The 21,537-nt window shown below is 54.0% G+C and overlaps 6 protein-coding genes across 6 annotated transcripts; 3 read left to right on the top strand and 3 right to left on the bottom strand.

The window, feature by feature from the left end:
- Window positions 1-124: 124 nt before the first annotated feature.
- On the top strand, window positions 125-603 carry AYL99_06860 (hypothetical protein; the record flags this gene model as incomplete). Its single annotated transcript, XM_018838369.1, has 2 exons — window positions 125-506; window positions 599-603. The coding sequence occupies 2 exons, from the start codon at window positions 125-127 to the stop codon at window positions 601-603; spliced, it is 387 nt and encodes a 128-aa protein (XP_018692929.1).
- Window positions 604-1,806: 1,203 nt separating this feature from the next.
- On the bottom strand, window positions 1,807-10,024 carry AYL99_06859 (hypothetical protein; the record flags this gene model as incomplete). Its single annotated transcript, XM_018838368.1, has 5 exons — window positions 1,807-2,471; window positions 2,554-2,860; window positions 2,996-3,076; window positions 3,212-3,330; window positions 4,066-10,024. 5 exons carry the CDS (start codon window positions 10,022-10,024, stop codon window positions 1,807-1,809), a joined length of 7,131 nt encoding a protein of 2,376 aa, XP_018692928.1.
- A 1,139-nt stretch (window positions 10,025-11,163) lies between these two features.
- AYL99_06858 (adenine phosphoribosyltransferase) lies at window positions 11,164-11,952 on the bottom strand (the record flags this gene model as incomplete). Its single annotated transcript, XM_018838367.1, has 3 exons — window positions 11,164-11,652; window positions 11,708-11,793; window positions 11,883-11,952. The coding sequence occupies 3 exons, from the start codon at window positions 11,950-11,952 to the stop codon at window positions 11,164-11,166; spliced, it is 645 nt and encodes a 214-aa protein (XP_018692927.1).
- A 2,754-nt stretch (window positions 11,953-14,706) lies between these two features.
- Window positions 14,707-17,118, top strand: AYL99_06857 (hypothetical protein; the record flags this gene model as incomplete). The annotated part of the gene is made up of 1 exon (XM_018838366.1): window positions 14,707-17,118. One exon carries the CDS (start codon window positions 14,707-14,709, stop codon window positions 17,116-17,118), a length of 2,412 nt encoding a protein of 803 aa, XP_018692926.1.
- A 352-nt stretch (window positions 17,119-17,470) lies between these two features.
- AYL99_06856 (hypothetical protein) lies at window positions 17,471-18,834 on the bottom strand (the record flags this gene model as incomplete). The annotated part of the gene is made up of 3 exons (XM_018838365.1): window positions 17,471-17,652; window positions 17,728-18,560; window positions 18,620-18,834. 3 exons carry the CDS (start codon window positions 18,832-18,834, stop codon window positions 17,471-17,473), a joined length of 1,230 nt encoding a protein of 409 aa, XP_018692925.1.
- A 756-nt stretch (window positions 18,835-19,590) lies between these two features.
- On the top strand, window positions 19,591-21,254 carry AYL99_06855 (hypothetical protein; the record flags this gene model as incomplete). Its single annotated transcript, XM_018838364.1, has 2 exons — window positions 19,591-19,779; window positions 19,830-21,254. 2 exons carry the CDS (start codon window positions 19,591-19,593, stop codon window positions 21,252-21,254), a joined length of 1,614 nt encoding a protein of 537 aa, XP_018692924.1.
- Window positions 21,255-21,537: the final 283 nt, after the last annotated feature.

The raw sequence follows: 21,537 nt of genomic DNA, 5'->3' as shown, positions 1-21,537 counted from the left end.
ATTTAAATGGCATGTCAGGACGATACGACGGGAGCATTACCTGGATCAATCTCGACCTCGCCAGCATCGACGACACAACCCCTCACCGTGCTCGAGTTGCCACGCAGGTCCAAGAGTACCGGCGATGGAGAAGGGGGAGGGAGAAGCAGTCGCCGGCAAGCACAACGACGGCAGCCACCTTGGGAGAACACAACCCACTGGCGTCGCCCCGGGCTGGGCGGCTGCGGTGGAGGCTAGGGATTGGGATGGGAGCGACGATTTGGCTTTGTCGTCGAACACGGTGCCTATCTTTACAGCATCCGGTCTGTTTGCAAGTGTGCAAGGACAACCTGCCGTGAGCTCACGGGCCATGACAACTACCACGGATGCCTCAGGACAGCAGCACGGAGCAGAGCCTCCCCCAATATCTCTGCAGGAAGTCTTTCATAGTCTGGCACAGGATCTGGACATGGATGGCCCTGTGCAAACATCAGATCACAGCGAAAATGGCGGCCGCGTCAACCGCGGTATGATGGAAAGACTCAACTGCCTCTCCCGGTTCGTGCTGGCGCAAGAGAGGCAGCACTTCCCGTTCGCACTCCAAGTATTGACAGCAGAGGCTAAAGCTTGGACGCTTCACGTGCACGCTGGCTTGCCACAGGTCGATTCTGCGCGAGGAAACGGATTAGCCTGCCTGCCTGCCTGCGGGAACAACGGGCAGAAAAGATCAAAGGACGTACAACTGTACGAACTCGCCCAGTCCGGTCATGTAGACCTTGTCGAGTCCACCTTTTCCGTGCATCAGCTTCTGCAGAGCTCCCCAGTGCGGCGTGTCGTATGACCACCCCGTGCCGCCTTGATTGATATGCTGCAGCGCCATCAGACACGGGCGGAACGCACCAATGCTACCTCCTTCATGGGCCACATTGCCTTACCTGGGTCGCGGGAATATCATGAGGATGGCGAACAGGACTCCTGTTCATCTCTCGGAGTGGGCGTCAGCGAATTCAGTCCCTCTCTCAGGCGATGGAGGGCCTTGGTCTCGTGCTCGAGGATCGTCATTTTGGTATGGCCGCTTTTTGGTAAAAGCTCAGGGATATATTCCTGTCGCGGGAGAGGCGCCATTGCCAATGGAGGCAATGCCGAAATTCTCCTACAAGTATACATATATATGAGCGCCAATAAGAGTTGGGACGGCGAGATCCTGGGGTAAAGTCACAAGAGCCAACCTGTCACTGCTGTTACTATTACTGGGCCCTAGTGACCGATTCGGCCATTACCTCTTTTCGTCCTCGTGGCGGCAGGCCCAATAGCTCGCAGCCGTCCCTGCATTCCCTATGACATGCGATATGCGTTAGTTGACCCAGCCAGTCAGAACATACATAGATACTGTATATCAAAGAAATCGACAAATCCACCCCCGTGTGTGGTATTATGGTATGTCTTTTTGTGCTCTGATAAATAAAATATATAGATAGACTGGGGGGGCAGGCGGGGAAAGGACCGAACGAGTCAATAATTAGAACGATCTCGACATGTAAACGACAAGAGAAAGGAAGAAGGACCTTTTGACCAGGTTGAATAGTTGCTACTATCCCCAGCTTCCGGTCCTGGAACACACACATACAGTATATGGAGTTCCATCACTGGGGGCTTTGATTGACAGCTATGATAAGCAGTGGTGGTAGTGGTGGTGGTGATGATGATGGCCATATCAATGACTATCCTAACAATCCCCCCCCTTCTTCGACTGGCAAGGTCATCCACTGGCGTTCAGGGGAGGCATCATCCCTCTCTCCCTCCCTCCACCATTCCATCCACCTTTTTTTACACCTTATCCGCAATAGCCTGACCGGTCTGCTCGCCCGGCATCTTGAAGACGATCTTGTGGACCTTGCGAGCCTCAAAGTCCTTGTACGCCTGGGGCGCGTCCTCGAGGGACATGGTGCGGCCGCACAGGAAGGCGACCTTCTTCTGCTCCTGGACCAAGATGGCGAGGGCATCCTCGAAGATGCTGCGCACAGGGCACCGGCCAAAGGCCATGGTCACGTTCTTGCCGTAGCACAGCAGGCCGTTGAGCGGGATCGGCTCCGTGTGCACGCCGATGGACGAGATCTGGCCAAAGGGTCGGATCATGTCGAAGGCCAGCATGAAGGCGTCCGTGTGGCCGACCACCTCGAGCACGACGTCCGCGCCGCGCCCGCCGCTAGCCGCCTTGATCTTCTCGACGGGGTTGTCGTTGAGGTTGATGGGGATGGCGCCGATCTTTTCGGCCTCCGCCAGCCGCTCCGGCACCGAGTCGATCGCATACACCGTCTTGACCATGGTCAGCGCGCAGGTGATGGCGCAGATGCCCACGGGCCCGCACCCGATCACCACCGTGGTGAACTCGTCGCGGTCGCGCTGCGGCAGGTTCTTCAGGAACCGCGACGCCGCGAAGTAGCCCGTCGGGAAGATGTCGGCCATGAGCACGAGCATTTCCTCGGGGATTCCTGGCCAGAGCACACACAACATCAATAAACAAGTCCGGTGGGACGGAATAGAGGTTTTGAACGACCCCTGCCGTTCACTCACCGGTCGGGGCTTTGACCAGGGTCGTATTCGCCAATGGCACGCGCACGTACTCGGCCTGGCCCCCGTCGACGGTGTTGGCGGGGACCGAATTGCCAAACAGTTCACCGTTGACGCAGCGACTGGCCTGGCCACGCACGCAGTAGTAGCATTCCTGGCAGGCGGTGTAAAAGGGCACGACGACCTTGTCGCCAATCTGGAAGTTGGTGACGGCGTCGCCCTTCTCGGCGATGGTGCCCACGAATTCGTGTCCACACACGAAGTTCGGCGGGCACTTCAGGTGGCCACGGTAGAAGTGGAGGTCGGAGCCCTAGATAGAGAAACCAGAGAGTGTGTATGGTTAGTGAAGGGGATTTGGTTCACCGTGCCGGGAGGGAAGAACCCGTCAACGGTCTCTCAGGCATGGGAGAGTCAAGGGGAAGTAACAGATGGACGGAATACTCACGCAGAGAGCAGTCGACGTGACTTTGAGCACGGCGTCAGTGGGTTTCTGGAGCTTCGGATAGGGTCTATCTTCGACTTCGACCTAATACCAGAGCCGGTCAGTTGTCGAATGCAGTTCTCGGCAGCCATCTCGAGCGAATGACAAGCAAGGACCCAAAAATCCCAAGAGTTCGTCTCGCAGACCGAGCACATGGATCATGGCGTCTCAGCAACTTACATGGAAGTTGCCCTTCAGGACAACGGCACGCATGGTAGCTGGAGGCATATTGGCAATGGTGGTGATGACGACGACGTCGATCTCAGCTTCTCTGGCAGTGTTTGGACCAGGGTTGGAACCTAGTGCGAGTGGTGAGAGGCAAGAGGGGGGAGAATAGAACAGAAACTGGGCTTGACAACCGAGATGTCGTTCAACGATATGCAAATGCAATGGATGCGTGGACTGCTGCTGCTCGGGCAAGGGTCGACGTCTCGCTTAAGGACGTGATGAGTGAGATATCGAAGATGTAGAGAGAACAATAGATCCAGTATATGAAACCCGTAAGATGTTGTTCTTCGTCTTCTTCGTCTTTCTCTTCTCGTGGCTTCGTTCCCACTTGCTGGGTCCGTGCCACTTCTCTCCTCTCTCCTCTCCTCTCCTCTCCTCGACTCCCACATCACTCGAACCACGCTCGGAGAAGCGGGGGATTCTGCCTGGGTTCAAGCGAAGTTCCCCGCCCTTGCCGCGGCAATCGAGCTGACGGCGAACATGCGGGGGAAAAGGCAAAAGCGAGAAGAACCCGATGTGGCGGCGATCGAATGGTGAGGTATATTCTCCAATATAGAACAGAACACCTCATCTTCGGCAATTGGATGTCTTTTTCGCCCAGGAACAATCCTATACTGCTCATGGTCATGCTGCATTATCATACGGTCGTCTCTGATGGCCAACTTTTACTGCCCTGTTACTCCTTTAACCAATAGTACCACAAGTCACACTATATCACACCATCACCGGCCCCGACGCCGATCAATAATCAAATCCATCATAGCCACTCCCGTCATACCTCCTCCGGATGCTTGGCGGATAGCTACGCATGTCCACGCTCTGCCGTCCGTCACTGGCATGTAGCGAATTGGAATCCGGGTTCTGGTCCCCCAGGTACGTCGACGACCCAGATCTGCGGCTGTGCGTCGACGCAGCATAGGTCAACGCCTCCTGCGGCAGATCCTTGACTTCGTACGAATGGTCGCTTGACTGTCGGCGCGGCAGGGGCTTGGAATTCGCGCCGTAGTTGGGGTATCGCGCTTGCTGGCTAGGAAGAAGCGCACGGCCGCCGGTGGTAGTGGGACTGGCCGGCGTGGGAGAGGTCACCTTGTTGAAGGCCGCGCTGGCACTGGCCATTTGCTCTCGGGCCGACACAGGGTTTCTGGTCGCCGCCGACGGCGAGGACACTGAGTGGGTGATGAAATCAAAGCTGGGCACCGACGCGGGGATGGAGTTTCGGAATGGGTTGCCTTGGTCTTCATAGGGGCTGTCCAGACGGTGCTCCACGGGGGATCTCAATGCGTTCGGGATGGCGGATGTCGGCGTGGCGGTTGCCGTGTACGAGGTCGGGGTATTGTCGTTGCTGCCGTGCACCGAATACTCATTCGGGTTGACCAGCGATAGCTTGGGCGGTCCTCCCCGCGCGAGGTCCAGTTGCGAGCCTTGAGGCGTGTAGTCGTCAAGTTGTTGGTCTGGGTCGGCGTTCGGGTCGAAGAATTTCTCGTCCGTAAGGTAGGGATTGGAGGTCTCGTCCATGTCGTCGAAGTTACTCGTTGGCATCTCAACTACTCCTTCCGGAAGAGTATAAGGTTTGTCGCTGAGCGATACTCCAGTTTGCTTGCTATCGGATGCGCCGGGGTCGTAGAGGCCGGTCGGGTCAATCTGATAATGGTTCGGGGGCAACGAGAAGGGCAGTTCTGGCACGATGCTCGATCGATTGGAGATTCTGTCTCCTTGGCCATTTCCCCGAGACTCCGACGCGATCGAGGCACGCCGCTGATCTGGTTGATTCACGGAGAGAGTTTTGCTCACCATACTGGGAGCTTTGCGTTCACCAGGTGCGGAAGACATCTGCCCCTCGGCTCCATCGCCGTCTCGAATGCCGAACTGAGCAATGGTGCGTAGCTTTCGCGTCACCCACGAAGCCAGGATCTTGCCTCTCTGCTTCTCCGACAATCTGCTTCTGGGGAAATCCCCATCGCCCACAAACGCCACAATATCGACAATAATTTGATGCTCATGGAGGACGGCATTGACGATAACTGGCACAATCGACGCCATATATGATTTTCGGAAGACTTCGACCAGCACAACAACCATACCACCGGCCTGAAAGACAGCACACCCACCGGGAGTAATGTTTCGATGACACTTTTCGATGGTGCTCTCGATGTCGATCGGGAAGTGGTTGAGACCGTTAACTTCAAACGTCTCGCCAATGCTGCCCAGCACGAACAATATTTGCATCTCCACAGGCTGCCCGCCCGGTCCAATAGGTCGGGTGACATTGTGCAGAAATCCCAGATCCCCTGTTCGGACATAGGTTGCATTTGGATCCCCGCCCAAGATGCGTCCATTGAACCGTTCTTCGTCAAACACCTGTTTCGACATGTAGAAGGATTTTGCGCACGCTTCCGACTGAACCCAGATTTCGCCAAATTCCCCCACATGACATAGTTGACAGGTTTCCGGATTAACCACGGCGATGCGGGTAGAAACCGGTACCATGCCCGAATCTTGGACACACAGAGCGGTCGGATCGGTGTCTGGGTCGACCGGATAGATGAGACCTCTTCTCAGGGCACGCACGTCAAGCCAGAGCTCGATTGGTTCGATTGACATGTAACTCCGGGACGCGATCATGGGGTTGAGGACGTGTGCATATATCGTGTTGATGGCGGTCCGTTCGAGTCCTGTCTGAGCGAAATGGAGCCTAGCCTTCGAGAACAAATCAAGACGAGGTCTCGACTCGGTCGTCACCATGAGATTCTTCAACTCGTGCAGGGAGAAACCTTTGCCGACGACGTGACCCATGGCAAAATCCAGCATTTGGCTGGTCGCATACGTATCTTTGACTTTGTACCGGGACAACGCCTGAAACAGCGAGCCAGGATTCTGCGCAAAGTCGAGCGGCGAGATCAGATAAGTGGTGCTGCCGTTGTACACGCCCATGAGGACGGTATGAAGAAACCCTATGCCGATCGTACTTCGCACACAGGCGAGCACCGGTTTCGAGCTGGTCATTTGGCACGTCTCCTTCTGGACCTTGCACATACCCAGAATGGTGTCGTGACCCAGCTGAACAGAGACCCGACGCTGATCCGGCGTCCAATATGTCCATATAAGCACCGGATTCGTGGGAGATATCCAAGAACGATTGATCGTCAAACCGAGCTCTCTACACCCGTGAGACTGCTTTGCCGGTTTCGCTGTGTTATAGACGCTTGGAATATGCGTTTTCAGGTACTGCGCAGACTGTTTGAGATGCTGCGAGACGATTTTCTGTTTGAATAAGTGGTCGACGTCAGTGTTGCATAGAACGGCCTTCACACCCATATCAGCGACAATGTGAAGAAATGCGGGAGCATCCTCTGATAGTCTGTTGGCGTCCAAAGGAGCAACTGGAATAGCGATCGCTCCCAGTACCATACATGCGTATATGGCAAACACATAGTCTTCCGAGTGAGTGTACATCAAAATCAGATGATCGCTGGGCTTCACCTTGACCTTGTTCCGGAGGTACAAGGCGACGGCTGCCACCCTATGGTCAAACTTCTTCCACGTCAGCCCTTTCCCTTCTTTTCCTCGCTGATCGATCGTGCAGTATGCGAGTTCGTCGGCTTGTCGCGCCACCCGCCACTGCATCAGGTCAAAAATATTGGTGAAATTACTCAGCGCCGTTGACGTGCGGTCATCGATGACAACCTCGCGAGGGTCGACACCCGACCACTGAGTCTCCTGGTCGTATAGGAGGTCGCTTCTTGCCGCACTTGAATTCACCGACCAGATACCACCGTTGATGTCCTCCCCAACCGGAAGATTTTTCACAGCCCGCTCGACACCAAATTTAACATGGACACAAGGAAGTGCCCCATTGTCGAATTCTTTGCGACAAAGCATGTTGCCAATTTCTCGCCGGCCGTTCTTAGTCACCCGCGGTAGAATCCCTGGCGCTGTAATCAAGACGCAGTATACACGGAGGTGATGCTCTTGGTACAGTACGTCCATCGTCTTCTCCGCCAAAGAGTCCAGCAGGGCAATGTCGAGCTGTTGTGGTGGACCGCCTGATGACAATGGAGCCGTTGAAGCCGAGGGGGATTCTAGAAGAACAATAGGAAGATGTTCATCGTTGACAAAGCAATCAAAAGCGGAGCAGTCGTGGATCTTGGGGACATTTCTCATGATGCTGAGAATCAGATGCTGGACGAAGAAATAGCGATGTTCCTGCACCGCCAACCCGTGCTCGACCCATTCTACCCGTTGCCTGAGTCGATCCTCATACAGTCCTAAGACATAGATCTTGCCCTCTATGACACATCCAAGCAAACCGGTGCGTAAAAACTCGGGGTCGATTGCGGTTGGGGTCGGGTTGCCTTCTTTGAAACAAAATGGTCGAGCATGGAAGATCGTTTCGGTGTGCTTCGGCAGCGCCCAAAAGCCTCCGGAAAGTGAAGGAGAGTCGACCCAAATCTCACCTATCGAGTTTGGCGCGCACAGCAGACCTGATTCGGGATCAACCACGGCGAGGGTAGCGTCAGGGATGGGATATCCGAATGCGCCGCATCGGACAGCGTGCGGATAAGACGCTGCCTTTGCTCTCGCCTCGGCGCCCATGGCCAGCACCACGATGTCATTTGTCTTCAAAGCCTCTTTCTCCAGGAGTACTTCGCCCAAGTCCTCCGTCGAACGTTCTTTGGACGGCTTGGTTCCTCCTCCAATGAGGCTACTGCCGAAGCTGGATTTTGTAATCGCGCTTTGTTCTTCCTTCTTCTCCTCTGCTTCTTGATCACGGTCCATCTCGTGGGTGAGCGAGCAGCCCATGCGTTCCTCTCCTCCTAGCCAGTCTCTCATGCTGATCACCATTCCACCATGTTCGGGCAAGCAGAGCATAGGGGCCACAATCTCCCTCGCCCGGGGATTACGGAGTGGCTTCAGCCAGCGATCTGCAAGTAATTCGTGGAACTCGACGTCGACTGTCAAGGTGTCAATCATACACAACTTGACACTGGAGAAGTTGGGTTCAAAATTCCGTTTGAAATTCCTCGTCGTCATCGGGTCCGCCTGGTAGTTGTATACGGCACGTTTTAACCCAGGGTAATCTGCCACGAGCAGAGTTGTCTTGTACTTTGTGATGAGATTCGCATACAGACCCGGCGTCTCGATGGCCCGTTGATCAATGTAGATCATTGTGTGTCCGCCATAGATATTCAACAAGACGCCCAAGATCATACCAATGCTCTGTCTCGGATCGAGATAGCTCAGCATGATTTCGCCATGTCTCGAGCCGGTGATCAAGTGACCTTGCTTGTCGCGCAAAGAAGGATTGAAGGTGTCAGCTTTGGTGTTGCTTGTCGCCGACGTGATCATGGCACTGAGTGTCGCCATTTGATGCATAATTGTCTTGTGGCTCATCACGACACCTCGGAGGTCGCCGGTCGGGGCCATAGAGAACTCAATATAGGCCAGATCCGGCACCACCAGGGGAACTTCCTCGCCCTTTTTCTTGGGATGATAGCTGCCGAATTCGTTGGTCTTCCACCACTCCACCCCTCGCGGCCAGTTCAGCTTGGCGGCGGTGATATCTCGTTGAAAATTCTTGAGGTTGGCTTCCGTGGTCAGGGCGAGATGTGCTTGAGTAGACGTCAATACCACGTTCAATTTGGCATAATTCTTGAGGTCGTTGATCGGAACAGCCACCACGCCGGCGATGAAGCAGCCCAGCAGTGCCACCGCAAATTCAATGATTTCATTCTCGACGTAGATCAGCGCAACTCGGTCCCCCTTATAAAGACTGCTTTTGTCGCGGATGACCTGAGCCACCTTTTCTGCGCGGCTGCATAGCTTCTCCCAAGTGATGGAAACGAGCTCTTTCCCCCTTTGGTCCAACACCCAGTAGGCCGCCTGCTTGGGATTTGTCTTTGCCCGATGTCTAAGGACGGCGGCGATGTTCTCAAATCTGGACATCTCGATGTGCGAATCATGCGGGTCACAGATGGCGAATGGCACTTCGCGCGGCTCCAGGGGCATTTGATGGATAGCAGCACCTCCAGCAAGTTCACCTGCACCGAGAAACGGCGGCGCCACCTGGGCCGTGGGCGAAGTCACCTCACCCTGCGAGTATCTGTGTACATTCCCTCCATAATGCTCTTGGTGGTCTTCTCGTTGTTGACCGGCAAAATCCGAGAAATAGCCTTGCTGCGAGTCCAGCATAGTAGAGTTGCGAGTATCGATGACACCATAATTTTGTTGAGTATCAGGATTAAAAGCGTAGTTCTGGCTCAGCAGCGTCTCGGTGCGGGACTGGTCGTTGGCAGTCAAAAAGGTTTCGCGCCGGCCATCGAAGGAGGATCCCGACATCGAGCCATGTGGAAGACTTCCCGTTTCCCTCTCTTGGAATCTTTGAATGTGACTTTGAGGCGTGACGCTTCTCCTGGGATCGTTGAACTCATCTCTGAGCACCGAGGCCCGCCGGGTCATACTGGGATGGCCCTCAGTCATGGTTCCATTCCTCGAAGTGCTGCCCACTGATCGGCCGGTGAGGGCAGCAAGCGAAGCTGCTCTGGAGTCTTCATTGGAGGCAGGGTGATCGCTATCGTCAGGGGAGTGTACGCGAAGTCCTCGAGACTGGGCTTGGGGTTGTGGTTGGAGGCTCAGCGGCGGAGAACTGATGTACTGCGAAAGAATAAGGGTCCGTCTCTTTTCATAGCCTTTGCGAGTGATATCTCCTTCCTCGAGCTCTTCGTCGAGCTTGCGCAGGGCCTCTTCCAATTCAGGGATGCCCGACATTGCTGCAACCCTTCATGGATTGGTCGATCCCTGTGTTTTGGCGCGAGAAGTCGAAGACCGAGACACGGTCCCGGAAACAGACCGAGGCGCTGGATGCCGAAGGCACTGGCGCAAAAATGGTTTGAAGGGAAAAAGAGACGAACTAAGCGAGTGACAGCAGAAGCATACAGTAAAAAGGCCGGGCCACCCCAGGGAGAGGGTAATGAAGTTCCAGAGTTGAGCACCAGATGCAACGCAGTTTCAGACGAGTCCTCAACATGGACCTCGTGGTGCGTGGTTGGTGGTTGCGGGTGCCGCAGGTGGGGATGGTGATTGAGCAAGTAGTGGGCATCTTCGATCGAGCCCGTGCTCCCCGTTTGCTGGGCGACCTTCTTGCCGAGTTTCGGGGTAACTTGCCCCCAGAGATGCCTACTAGGTAGGCACCCAGGTACCTAGACACCCTATGCACAGGAGCTGGGTTAGGCTTGTAGTCATTGCTCATAGAGGGTTATCGAGATTACCTAGGCTGCCGGACAACACAGCCTGCGATGAAACAAGGGATAGCCTGACTATGCTTTCGACAACTTGATTAATTGTTGGTATCATTGAAGATGCTTTTGGGTCTATCTCTATGCTCTCTGCCATAACGCCCCTGACAGAAAACAACACATTTCGTATCGTGAACCTGGTCAACGATACATCTCCCACCGCCACTGATAGATCGTTGTGCTGGGGTCGACGAAACCCTTGCCCTGTAGTGATCCATATCTGGGCACCTCGTCTGGCTGAGTAGTCTCATCTCTGCCTTCCCCCTCGACCACAGTCCGAGAAGGGCACCCTTCAAAGTCTCGAAGCAGTGTTGGACTGCTCGAAACAACCTCGGTGTAGACATTAGGGTCTTCTTACAATCATTTCATCTGTAACGCAATTGAAACTTTCAACAACAACACGAAAATAAAGGCATGCTGGCTAGATGTGCAGCAAATCAAGGAGAACCGTTTCTCATTTGATATGTTGTGTTCGCTGCCGGCCTTGGAGATGTCGGCAATATGCATAGGACTTTGCAGTGGTATGTAGGTCGGAGTTGTTTTGGGATCGCTGGGGGGTATTCGTTCATCGTGACGGTCGGGTTAGCCATCTCATCGGTTGCGAGCCACTGCTCATTCTTCTTGACTCTCGAGGAGCGTGAAGACCGGGGCATTCAGCTTGTTTCGACCGTTGAGGAAAGTGAGCTCGATGATGAAGATATATCCGAGCAGTTGGCCGCCACATTTCTCGACCAGTGTCCCCGCTGCCGCTGCCGAACCGCCCGTTGCAATCAGGTCGTCGACCACAAGGACTTTCTGGCCGGGCTGGATAGCGGAAGTCTGCATGGCAAAGGTGTCGGTGCCATATTCCTTCTGATACTCTGCTGTTTCAATCTCGCCTGGAAGTTTGCCCGCCTTCCTGACAGGAACAAACCCGGCTCCGAATCGGAGGGCTAATGTCGGGCCAAAGAGGAAACCCCTCGCATCGAGACCGACAATCACATCAGGGATGTTGTTCGGCCCGAGTGATTCGACGATCTGTAGTTCGAACGCTCGAATCAAGTCCTCGTGGAGAGTGTGCGAGGCGAAGAGGGGGAGGATGTCTTCGAAGAGGATGCCTTTCTTCACACACCCACTTAGCAAAAATGCCTCTGGGAACCAAGGCACCATTTCTTACCTTAGGGAAATCAGGATAGGTCTTCAAACCCGCCTTGATGCGAGCTTTTAATTCCGGCAACGCTTCAGGACGGGCGAGTTGGGAGGCTATCCGTGGGTTAGCAAGGCTGAAACAAGATAATTTTTCTCCGGCCCCTCTGCTTCACTTTTCATTCGAGGCGCGGGGCGGGACATACTGGAGGCGGTGGCATTGGGCTCTGATCGCGCGGTGCCATAACTGCAGTCAGTGTCTGCGGGAAGGGTCATGCTGAGAAGAAAGACGGTCAGAGGGAAGGCGGGATGATAGGATAAATATGGGTACGAGCGAAAGGGAGAAAAAAAAAGATGACAACAAAGAGCCGTGGCACAAGAACGAGGGCGCAGGGCGAATCAGTTGCGCATGCAAGGGCCGTCCACCTTTCGGGAGGGATCTGGTGGGAATCCAGGTGTAGCTTGCAGCGCTATTCCACAGTCGCCTGTGGCCTCCGAGCGTATCCAGCACTAGCAAGCAGGGAGCAAGCAGACAGGTTCAACAAACCGGCCAGCTTAGTCGACACAGGCCTGGCTGTCGGTTGCATGTGGTGTTATGTTACAAAGAGCAGTCAGCCTGCGCGGCCGGGACTGACGTGATTGCAGCCGACAATCCTCGCTTTGACTGCTAGGCCCTGCAGGCCCAGAAGGTCCAGTAGCAGGTCGTCAAGCAGGGAGGCGACTTGTTTCGTTTCTGCTTGTGCCTCCAGCGTAGCGGTGTGTGTCCACAAGCGATCCACTCGGGATTCCTGACCAAGGTTCAACCAACAGCGACGAGCTTGACTAAAAGAGTCGTGGCATGTGTACTGCCGTGATTTGTATGTCCTGCTCAGTACCCGATCCGAGTCAAAGGAGAATTGGGATAGGCTCTAGGGTCCTCTCTCCCTGCCAGGCTTGGAATATCCCGATCCAGGACGCTAGGGCCAGTGGGTGAGAGAGAGTGGGATGGTCTGGAAGATAACGTTTGAGGGATAATCCACGATAACCTAGTGGATTCTGAGTAGGCAGGCTGATACTCGACTTGTCGAAGGAGGGGCTCAAACAAAGCGTGGGCTGGACAATGACTCCCTTCGAGGGGGGTGGAGGTTTGATGCACGTCGAGACTCGAAAGAGGGAAGAGAGAGGAAGGCCTCATCATCCCTCCCGTCCGCTAACGCCATCGAAGGGCCCCGGTTCCGCCGTGCCATGCCACGCTGTTGACATGGGACAGCCCTGGAGGTTCGAACCACTATCGACCTATCCACCCCTCGCCAGCTGCCTCGCTGCCTTTCTAACCTTCTTTACCCGTAACCCGTCTGTGGGAGTGGGGACGTCCGAGCCCTTTGTGGCGCTGGCCTGTTCTACATTTGTCGATATCGTGCAATGCGAGAGCATTTGCTGGAATTCTGGCGGAAATGCAAAAGCTCCTGGGGGTGTCCTTCTCTCTTGGATTCGTGGATCATCTCCGCCAGCAAACCCGCGCTGCAATGTGCTCAACCGGAGCAACAATACGAACGGGCGAAGCATAGGAGGTACCTGGGCTCCATCAACACCTGGCTTGTTGAGCCATTTTCCTCGTTTGACTTCCACTCCATGCGTAGTCGAAGCAAAGAGAGGCACCGTGAATCCGCGACTCCTTGCGATCACCTCAGCTGGACCCGCCTCGTTGCATCAAGGGGACTCTTGTGGCTCCCTGGGCCTCGAAACGGGCTTTTCTGGACCTGCCCTTCAAGAGGACATGTTCTAGACGTGAAGATCCAGCCTTAGCGAACATCGACGATCAAATTGTGATCTGCGTTTCTTTGTCCAGGCCACATTCGCAAGGCTCGATTCTCGGTGCCCTTGGCCTCGAAATCTCAGACCGATTTTGAGGCAAACCGCATCCAGAACGCCGACAGTTAATGCGACTCTCGATGCATGCAAAGAAGCGGTGACAATGGCGGGCTTGGGCACAGGGGTGCTTTCTGGAGCTACTGCAAGCCACCTTTCCAGAAAATCCAACCTTGATCCCTGGGCCCCGTTACACGACAGCAACCCCTCAGACTTCCGGAGGCAACCGTGCGCGTCCACGTACTTGCGCGCTGAATAATACTTGTATATATATGGGACTTACTGTCGACCCCATCAGAGCCTGACCTTCGCCGTATTTCGGGTCAATGTAGACTGATACCATCAGACGTCTGTATACTCGGTATCCGCACAGCCATCATGTATTCGTGTGCTTGTGGCAAGCAATAGGGAAGTTCGCAGCCTGCGTCCTCGTAATGTGAAACTAGCAGATGGATGGCTGTTTGCTCCAGGAGAAACATATCAAATAGGTCCTCGGCCGCATAGCAACAAATGTCATCTCTTCCCATATTTCGCCCGTGTTCCACGCCATTTTCGCCCACGGCTTGCCTTACAAAATGCAACTGAGGTGGGAAATGGACAAATGCTCAAAAACTCTCCTTGCAGAAGGCCAGAAGTTCACATGCATTTGGAGGCGGTGATATGGAACTTGCTCACCTCTAGTCATGGCCCACCCGTCCAGCTCGAAACAGTTCATTACGGGGATCCTGTCATCATTACGAGGACCTTGAATGACCGAGCGCATCGGCACTTTTATAGCTCCCAAGTAAAAGTCACAGAAGGACATGGACAGACGCTGTGGAGGATTTTCCCTGGTCGACAGGGGCCTGCAACTGGTAAACATGTGGATCTTTTGATTTGCTGCCACAGATCGGATTTGCACTGAAGCACCTAGTGTGTGATGGAGGTGGTTTGCCAGATATGCAATCCCAAGTGTCAGATTGGCCTAGTAGTCCACTGAGAGGCCCTCGCAGAATCCGTAGAGTGAACAGGCTGGTCTAACTCGTGGATGGCGGACGTTGGGGCGGCGGACAAATGGCTCGGCTCAATCCCCGTCATCTTCACCGCCTTGGGAAATTCTGCCGGCCATACACAAAAAAAAGTTGCAGGTCAAACTTCTCCATCTCAGAAAGCGCAGCCCACACTCCGAAGACCTGCGCTACAATGACCCGTGTTATAGACGAGGACGAATTCGTCCTGACAATTTCCGACAACGAGAGCCTGCCTGTCTCTGATCCCGACACAGATGTCTCGGAAACGGTAGAGCTCCGCACCAGCACCAAGCGAAAACGGGAAGAAAAGAAAACTGCTCGCAAGAACAAGAAACAGAAGCTCCAACGGGGGGGCAGTGAAGAGGACGAGCGCATTGCGTCCGGCGACGACTCAGCGAGCGGAGAAGAATCTGGAGTTCACGATGGTGCCCTCGATCCTGACTTCGAGTTTGACATCGGCGCGAACCACGTGCAAGAAGACCTCGAAGATTTTGACGGATGGGGTGAGGATATCACAAGCACAAAGCATCGAGAGCAAAAGAAGAAAAGTGTCGACATTGACGACATCATTGCTCGCCGCGCAGAGAAAAGGGCAAACCGCACCGGGTCCAAGAAGCCTCCGGAAGAAGTAGAAGAAGAACAAGCTGGGGATGAAGGGAGTGACGAGGAGGATGTAGTAATGCCCGACTTCGAAGATGATGAGCTGCTTGCACCGGATACCTTCGGCGCTGATGCTGAATCTGAAGATGAGGAAGACGAGGAAGAAAAGGAAGAAGATGAGGACGAGGACGAGGACGAGGACAACAATGCTTCTGATAGCGACTCGGTGGCATCTCCAACCGCCCATCCCGAGGATGAAGCTTCTGATCAGTCAGATGCTGAGTCGCAGACATCCATCTCGGAAGATCCTGACGAGAAGGCTAAACGCGCTGCGTTCTTCGCTCCTGAGGACAAAGCGACACAACGCGACATCAAATCTACATCCTCGTTCCAACAGTTCTCCCTGTCGCGGCCCATCTTACGGGGCTTGGCCGCCCTTTCGTTCACGACCCCTACACCCATCCAAGTCCGAGCCATTCCCGTCGCACTGCAAGGCTTAGATGTGGTCGGGTCCGCCGTGACAGGCTCGGGCAAGACTGCGGCGTTCCTCCTCCCGATCCTTGAACGCCTGTTGTACCGGCCCAGAAAAGTCCCCACGACCCGAGTTGCCATCCTTATGCCTACTCGCGAACTCGCAGTCCAATGCTACAGTGTCGCCACGGCACTGGCTCGATTCACCGATATCACCTTCGCCCAGGTCGTGGGTGGCTTCTCGTTGCGGGAACAAGAAACTATCCTGAAAAAGCGACCAGATGTCGTGATTGCTACGCCAGGAAGATTCATTGACCACATGCGTAACTCGGCGAGCTTTGCCGTCGAGAACATTGAAATCCTGGTGCTCGACGAAGCAGACCGAATGCTCGAAACCGGATTTGAAGACGAGCTGAACGAGATCCTCAGGACCATTCCTAAAGGAAGACAAACAATGCTCTTCTCTGCTACCATGACCGACAGCGTGGACAAATTGGTACGAGTGGGCATGAACCGTCCGGTACGTTTATCCGTCGATGCGAAGAGGTCTACGACAGCGGGTCTAGTTCAGGAATTTGTCCGTCTCCGCCAAGGACGAGAGGGCTTGCGTCTGGCAACTCTATGTGTGCTGTGCCTGAAATTCTTTACCGAACGCACTATAGTCTTCTTTCGCCAGAAGAAGGAAGCTCATCGTGTCCGCGTCGTGTTCGGTTTACTGGGCCTAAAGGCCGGTGAACTGCATGGAAGCATGACTCAAGAACAACGTATCAGTGCAGTCAATGCCTTTCGAGACGGCAAGACCTCGCACCTTCTCGCCACGGATCTTGCCAGTCGAGGCCTCGACATCAAAAACGTCATGACAGTCGTCAACTACGAAGCCCCCCAGACCCATGAGATCTATTTACATCGTGTAGGTCGGACAGCCCGAGCAGGCCGCTCGGGGCGTGCGTGCACAATCGCCGCCGAACCCGATCGAAAGGTGGTTAAGGCGGCCGTGAAGAGCGCAAGGCAACACGGTGCCAAAGTCGTGTCCCGAGTCATGGATGTCCAAGAGGTCGACGCCATGAATCGACAGCTCGAAGATCTCGAATCAGAGATCGAGGATATCCTGAAAGAAGAGAAAGAACAAAAGCACTTGGCTGCCACCGAGGCCGAAATCACGCGTGGAGAGAACCTCATCAAGCACGAGTCTGAAATCATGGCCCGGCCCAAGAGGACGTGGTTCGAGACGGAGAAAGAGAAACGCGACGCCAAGAACAAAGGGCGAATGGAGTTGAACGGGCCCAACGGGGTGGGATCTGTGAAAGTGCGGACAGAGAAGAAAAAGTTGAGCAATAAAGACAGAAAGCGTCTCGACGATGCGCGAGAGAGAAAGGAGGGGAAGATGTGGAGGAAGGGGAAGGGCAGCGAGGAGGCGGCGAAGAAGATGATGAAGGAAAAGGGAAAGGGGAAGAATAAGAACAACAACAATAACAAAAAGAGCGGTGGAAGGATGAAGGGTAGAAGAAGGTGAAGAGTGATGTGTGCATGTATGTATGTACGGAGTATACCTTTCGGTATAACCCTTTGGTAGGTAGGTTTATGAAGAGATCCAAAGCACTCACTCGCTTGATTCATGTTTATGTCTTCTTGTGCGTCTTAAATTTGTGTCAATGAGCAGCGAACCGTGATGAAAGGCCTATGTTTCGACCACTATTTTATATACCTAGCTCTATCAATGTAGATAAGATCCCAACAAGTTTCTGGGGCCGCGAGCTCAGGACTGGAGAGAGAGACGGAAGACCGTGAGCATTAAAGAGTCATATATTAATTGCCAACAACCTTGAAGCCCCCTCCCCTTTCTCTTTTGACCTACAGCAGTGAACTCATTTCATGCCAGCGGGTTTCAACTTCCCCTGCCTGATCAAGTCGTCTACCTTGGGGGGCAGGACGAGTCCGGTACGGTCATTTCTTTTGTAGAAATCCGCCACAACCTGAGCGGTTTTGGCGGGTTGGTCTTCCTGTATAAAATGGCCGGCCTCGGGAAACACTTGGAGCTGGTATTTCCCTGTGCGGTGTCAACATGTGCTTTGAAGAAGCTAATAGCCAGGAGAGCGTTAGATGATTTCAATGCATGGCCTACCTTGCATCTGCCCAATCGTGAGTTCCTTGTCAAGTCGGTCGGTCCCCGCCAGCAGGAGGAGTTTACCTCCACGGGACTCCAGAAACTTCTTGGACAAACCGATAAACCAGTCTTCCCAGAAGGGTTTTGTAGCAGCTAGATCTGTCCGCCAGTACCATGTACCTTTAGTTGTTTTGGACTCTTGAAGCAGCGACGGAACTGATACTCGAGCCGAGGTGGTATTCCGGATCGTTCGAGATTTAGTGTGCCACTCGATGCCCGAAGCAAGTGAAGGAAAGGATTTCGGTCTAGTGGAGAGATATGTGTCCATGCTTTTCAGAGCGTCCATGGCCGAACCTTCTACGACGTCGAGGACACCGTATGCTAGCAAGGTGTTGCCGAGAAGCCTCTCGTGAGCCACTTCGGTCACGACGGCACCTCCCAGACTGTGTCCGATCAACACAATATCTGGCAAAGTCGACCACTTCATATATGCTTTGACAGCATTGACAACGAATGCAACATCCTCTGCGAGGGTAGTTAAGCTGAGGTCTTGAGACGGTGGCGAGCTACCAGACAAAGTCGTCGTGGTCGTCTGCCCATGTCCCCGGGCATCTAGTGAGAGAACACCAGCATTGGGAAGGATCTTCAGCACTTCCACCGTGAAGGCAGCAAATGACAAGCCCGACGAGCCAGCTCCATGATGGGTGACGATAAGAGGGCCGGAAGCTGATGGAGGAGTTAGATAGACGTGATGGTGGATTGTCTCCGAGGGTGTTTTCTGATCGAAAGCGAGGTCTTGAGTAAAGAAGTCATCCCAAGGAAGTGGTGCGTTACGAGATTTGATGGCAGCGCTATCATATTGGTCAGTGGCTGTCTTGGTCCGGACTGGGACATAGGCAACTCATATTACCTTCTTGGTTTCTCAAACAGGTTCCGGCTGGGCGACGGGACGATGGTGCCGGTGGAGGAAGTTGAAGAGGCCGAGGAAGACGAATCATTTGGTGACCCTGGCCTCAAGGCCGTCAAATCATCGCCTTCTTCCTCTTGCTCGTCTACCGGGGTCGGTGGCTCTGGAGGCAGATGAGACAAGCGTGCTCGGGCAAAGGACTTTTGCAGATGACTCATTACGGATCGTCGAAAGTCAAGACAAGGCTGTCACTTGGATTCATGGACTCGGGAAGACTTTTGATAAAAGGGACGAATAAGGTGTGGCTCATGCAAGTGACTAGGGGATGGATGGGGAGGGTGCGGCGGGAGGGGTGTGTGGCGGTGTCTTGTGATGTGTGGTGTGGTGAAATGTCCAGTAGCAAGGATGAGCGGGAACGAGTGAGTGCTGTTGGCCAGGCGCAGTTATGGAGGGGAGAGCGGACAGAGAGAAACCAGGAGTTTTGGTGGACTCTTCTAGACCGGTGGCTATTGCATTGCAGCTGTCTCTCACTCGGCGAATTGCCCATGCCAAACAACCCTCGACACAATGGCTCGGGCTATTAAGAGTTAAGAGAGCAAACGCTCAACATCCCAATGACGAATCACTTGCTGCAACAATTGGCTGAGAAGCGAGAGATCAAGATGCTGATCAGTGGTAGCTCCAGCTGCGGCAGCTGTTGACGATCTCAGGGAAGCGAATCCCGCAGTTGAGGTTCCAAGGTTCCATGACGTCGTGAGCATCACACGGGGCCTCTCAAGCTTCAAGCTAATGTTTTTCTCTCTCTTTCATCGCAGCCACCCTTTGACTGAGAGACCTGATGGAAGCGTGTCAAGCAATACTCTCACGTTCCTGTTCAAATCGCCACGCCTCGTGATATTACGGACGAACCTCGAGCCTTGCCAGTTTCAGCCCTTTCTCTATACAACTGCGTGGACTGACCTAGATTGGTCACCATGGTCTCTCTGTGGGGAAGCAACAAGAAGGACAACGGCCACCCCCCTCAAGAGGAGGATGAAGACAGTGCCGCAGCCACCGCATCCCATCCCCAGTCGGGCGGACCTTCGGACGATGCCAATGAAAGAACACGACTATTGCCACGCCGCGATCGTGGCCCTGGCTATCTCAGTCCCGACGACCCTGCTGTAAGTCGCTATGAACTGTGCAACCCATCAGGAAGCTCATTCTCCCTCAGGTATCACCTTACAACCTCTTCTCAGTGAGGGCGTTACGATGGCTCGAGGTCGTCTTCTTGATGATCACCTGCCTGTGGTGGACCTTGCTCTTCATCTCCATCTTCGTCAGTCCTCCACATTTCAACTCGAGAGGCTCCGGCTTCTTTGACGTCGCCTGGACCACCCTCACCATTGGCAATATTCTGACGGCTCTTCTGTTCTTTGCCACCCCATCCACTGCCATGAGCGTTCTGAGCATGGCAATTTCTGTCATCTTGTTGATCGACATGATCATTATCCTCGCGGTACCTCGTATTAGACTTGAGGAGGGCTGGATCGGGGTTGCCTCAGTGATATGGGCTGCTTTGATCGGCCTATACAATGTCGTGACGAACAGGACCGTTCAATGGGGGAAAGCGGAAGAGGAAGTACGCCTTACGGGTCGCCAGGAGACGCGTCGTTCTCTTAGAGAATGGTGTGCTGTCTTGACCGCAACCGTACTGATGGCCGTCTACGTGATCATTGTTGTCTTGCTTACTGCCGTCCTGGTATTGCGCTCGAGGGACGCTACCCTACCCGCTCCGGGCCATCGGTATTTGGTGGATGGTGACAAATACGCCGTGCACTTTGCTTGCATTGGCAACAAGACCTTTGACGCAGACGGCAAGCCGAAGCCCACTGTCCTGCTTGAGGGAGGATACATGCCTGTGGAAGACAGCTTCGAGGGGTGGGTTTTTGATGCGTGGATGAACGGGACTATCGACCGTTACTGCTACTGGGATCGACCTGGCATCGCATGGTCCGATAATGCGCCATCTCCACATTCGGCTGGGATGTCTGCAGATGCAATCTCTGAGGCGCTCGCCATTGCTGGTGAGGAAGGCCCCTGGATTCTAGTCTCTGCGGGCATTGGAAGTGTCTACAGCAGAGTCTTCTCTGCTCGACACCCCCGTGATATCAGAGGCATGATGTTCATCGATGGCCTACACGAAGACCTCCTCTACAAAGTCGGTGGTCCTGGTCGTGGGTTCATTCTGTGGGGCCGTGGCATCATATCCCCGCTTGGCCTCGATCGCCTGGCAGGAGCTTTGTTCAAGGGTCGCACCAAGGAAGATCGCGTCTTTGGCAAATCCTCCTACCAGGGTGGCAAGTTCATCAAGAATAAGCTGCAGGAAAACCTGGTAGCCGATTCATTAACCAAGAACGAGGTTATCAGCGCCCGCAACATTCAGGATCGCAGCGTTCCTCTTGTTGTGATCACTTCTGGGGTGCATTTGAAAAAGGACAAGGACTGGGAGCGGAAGCAGGAAGACTTGACAAAGGTGACAGACGAGTTGGTCGCCTGGGATGTTGTGAAAGGAGCACCCTCGGAAGAAGTGTGGAGGTCGGATGAAGGACGAAAGATCTTGGAAAAGCGACTAGGACAACTGTACAAGGGCTCATGAAGCGCATGGATGGTTATTGATTTGACGCACACGAAATCATGAGCTTTTAATCTTGATGTTTGGAGCATTGAGGGTGTCCAGGAGAGCACATGTGATATGGAGTCTGATTGAAATACTAGCATACGAAAGCCACTGTTTCAGGGAGGTTGCCAGAGTCATCCAACGCTTCACATCTATCCTTGCCTCGTTAATGAATGCTGACATTACAAAACACAAGAATAAATGAGTCATTGTTCTTCCATGAACCAGAGACACGGCTATATTACAAGCACCGACCACCTGT

This window comes from Fonsecaea erecta (genome assembly GCF_001651985.1).
Source record: "Fonsecaea erecta strain CBS 125763 chromosome Unknown Scaff5, whole genome shotgun sequence".
In the NCBI taxonomy this organism is placed as follows: Eukaryota; Fungi; Ascomycota; class Eurotiomycetes; order Chaetothyriales; family Herpotrichiellaceae; genus Fonsecaea; species Fonsecaea erecta.
This window is presented reverse-complemented; position numbering and strand designations above follow the sequence as displayed.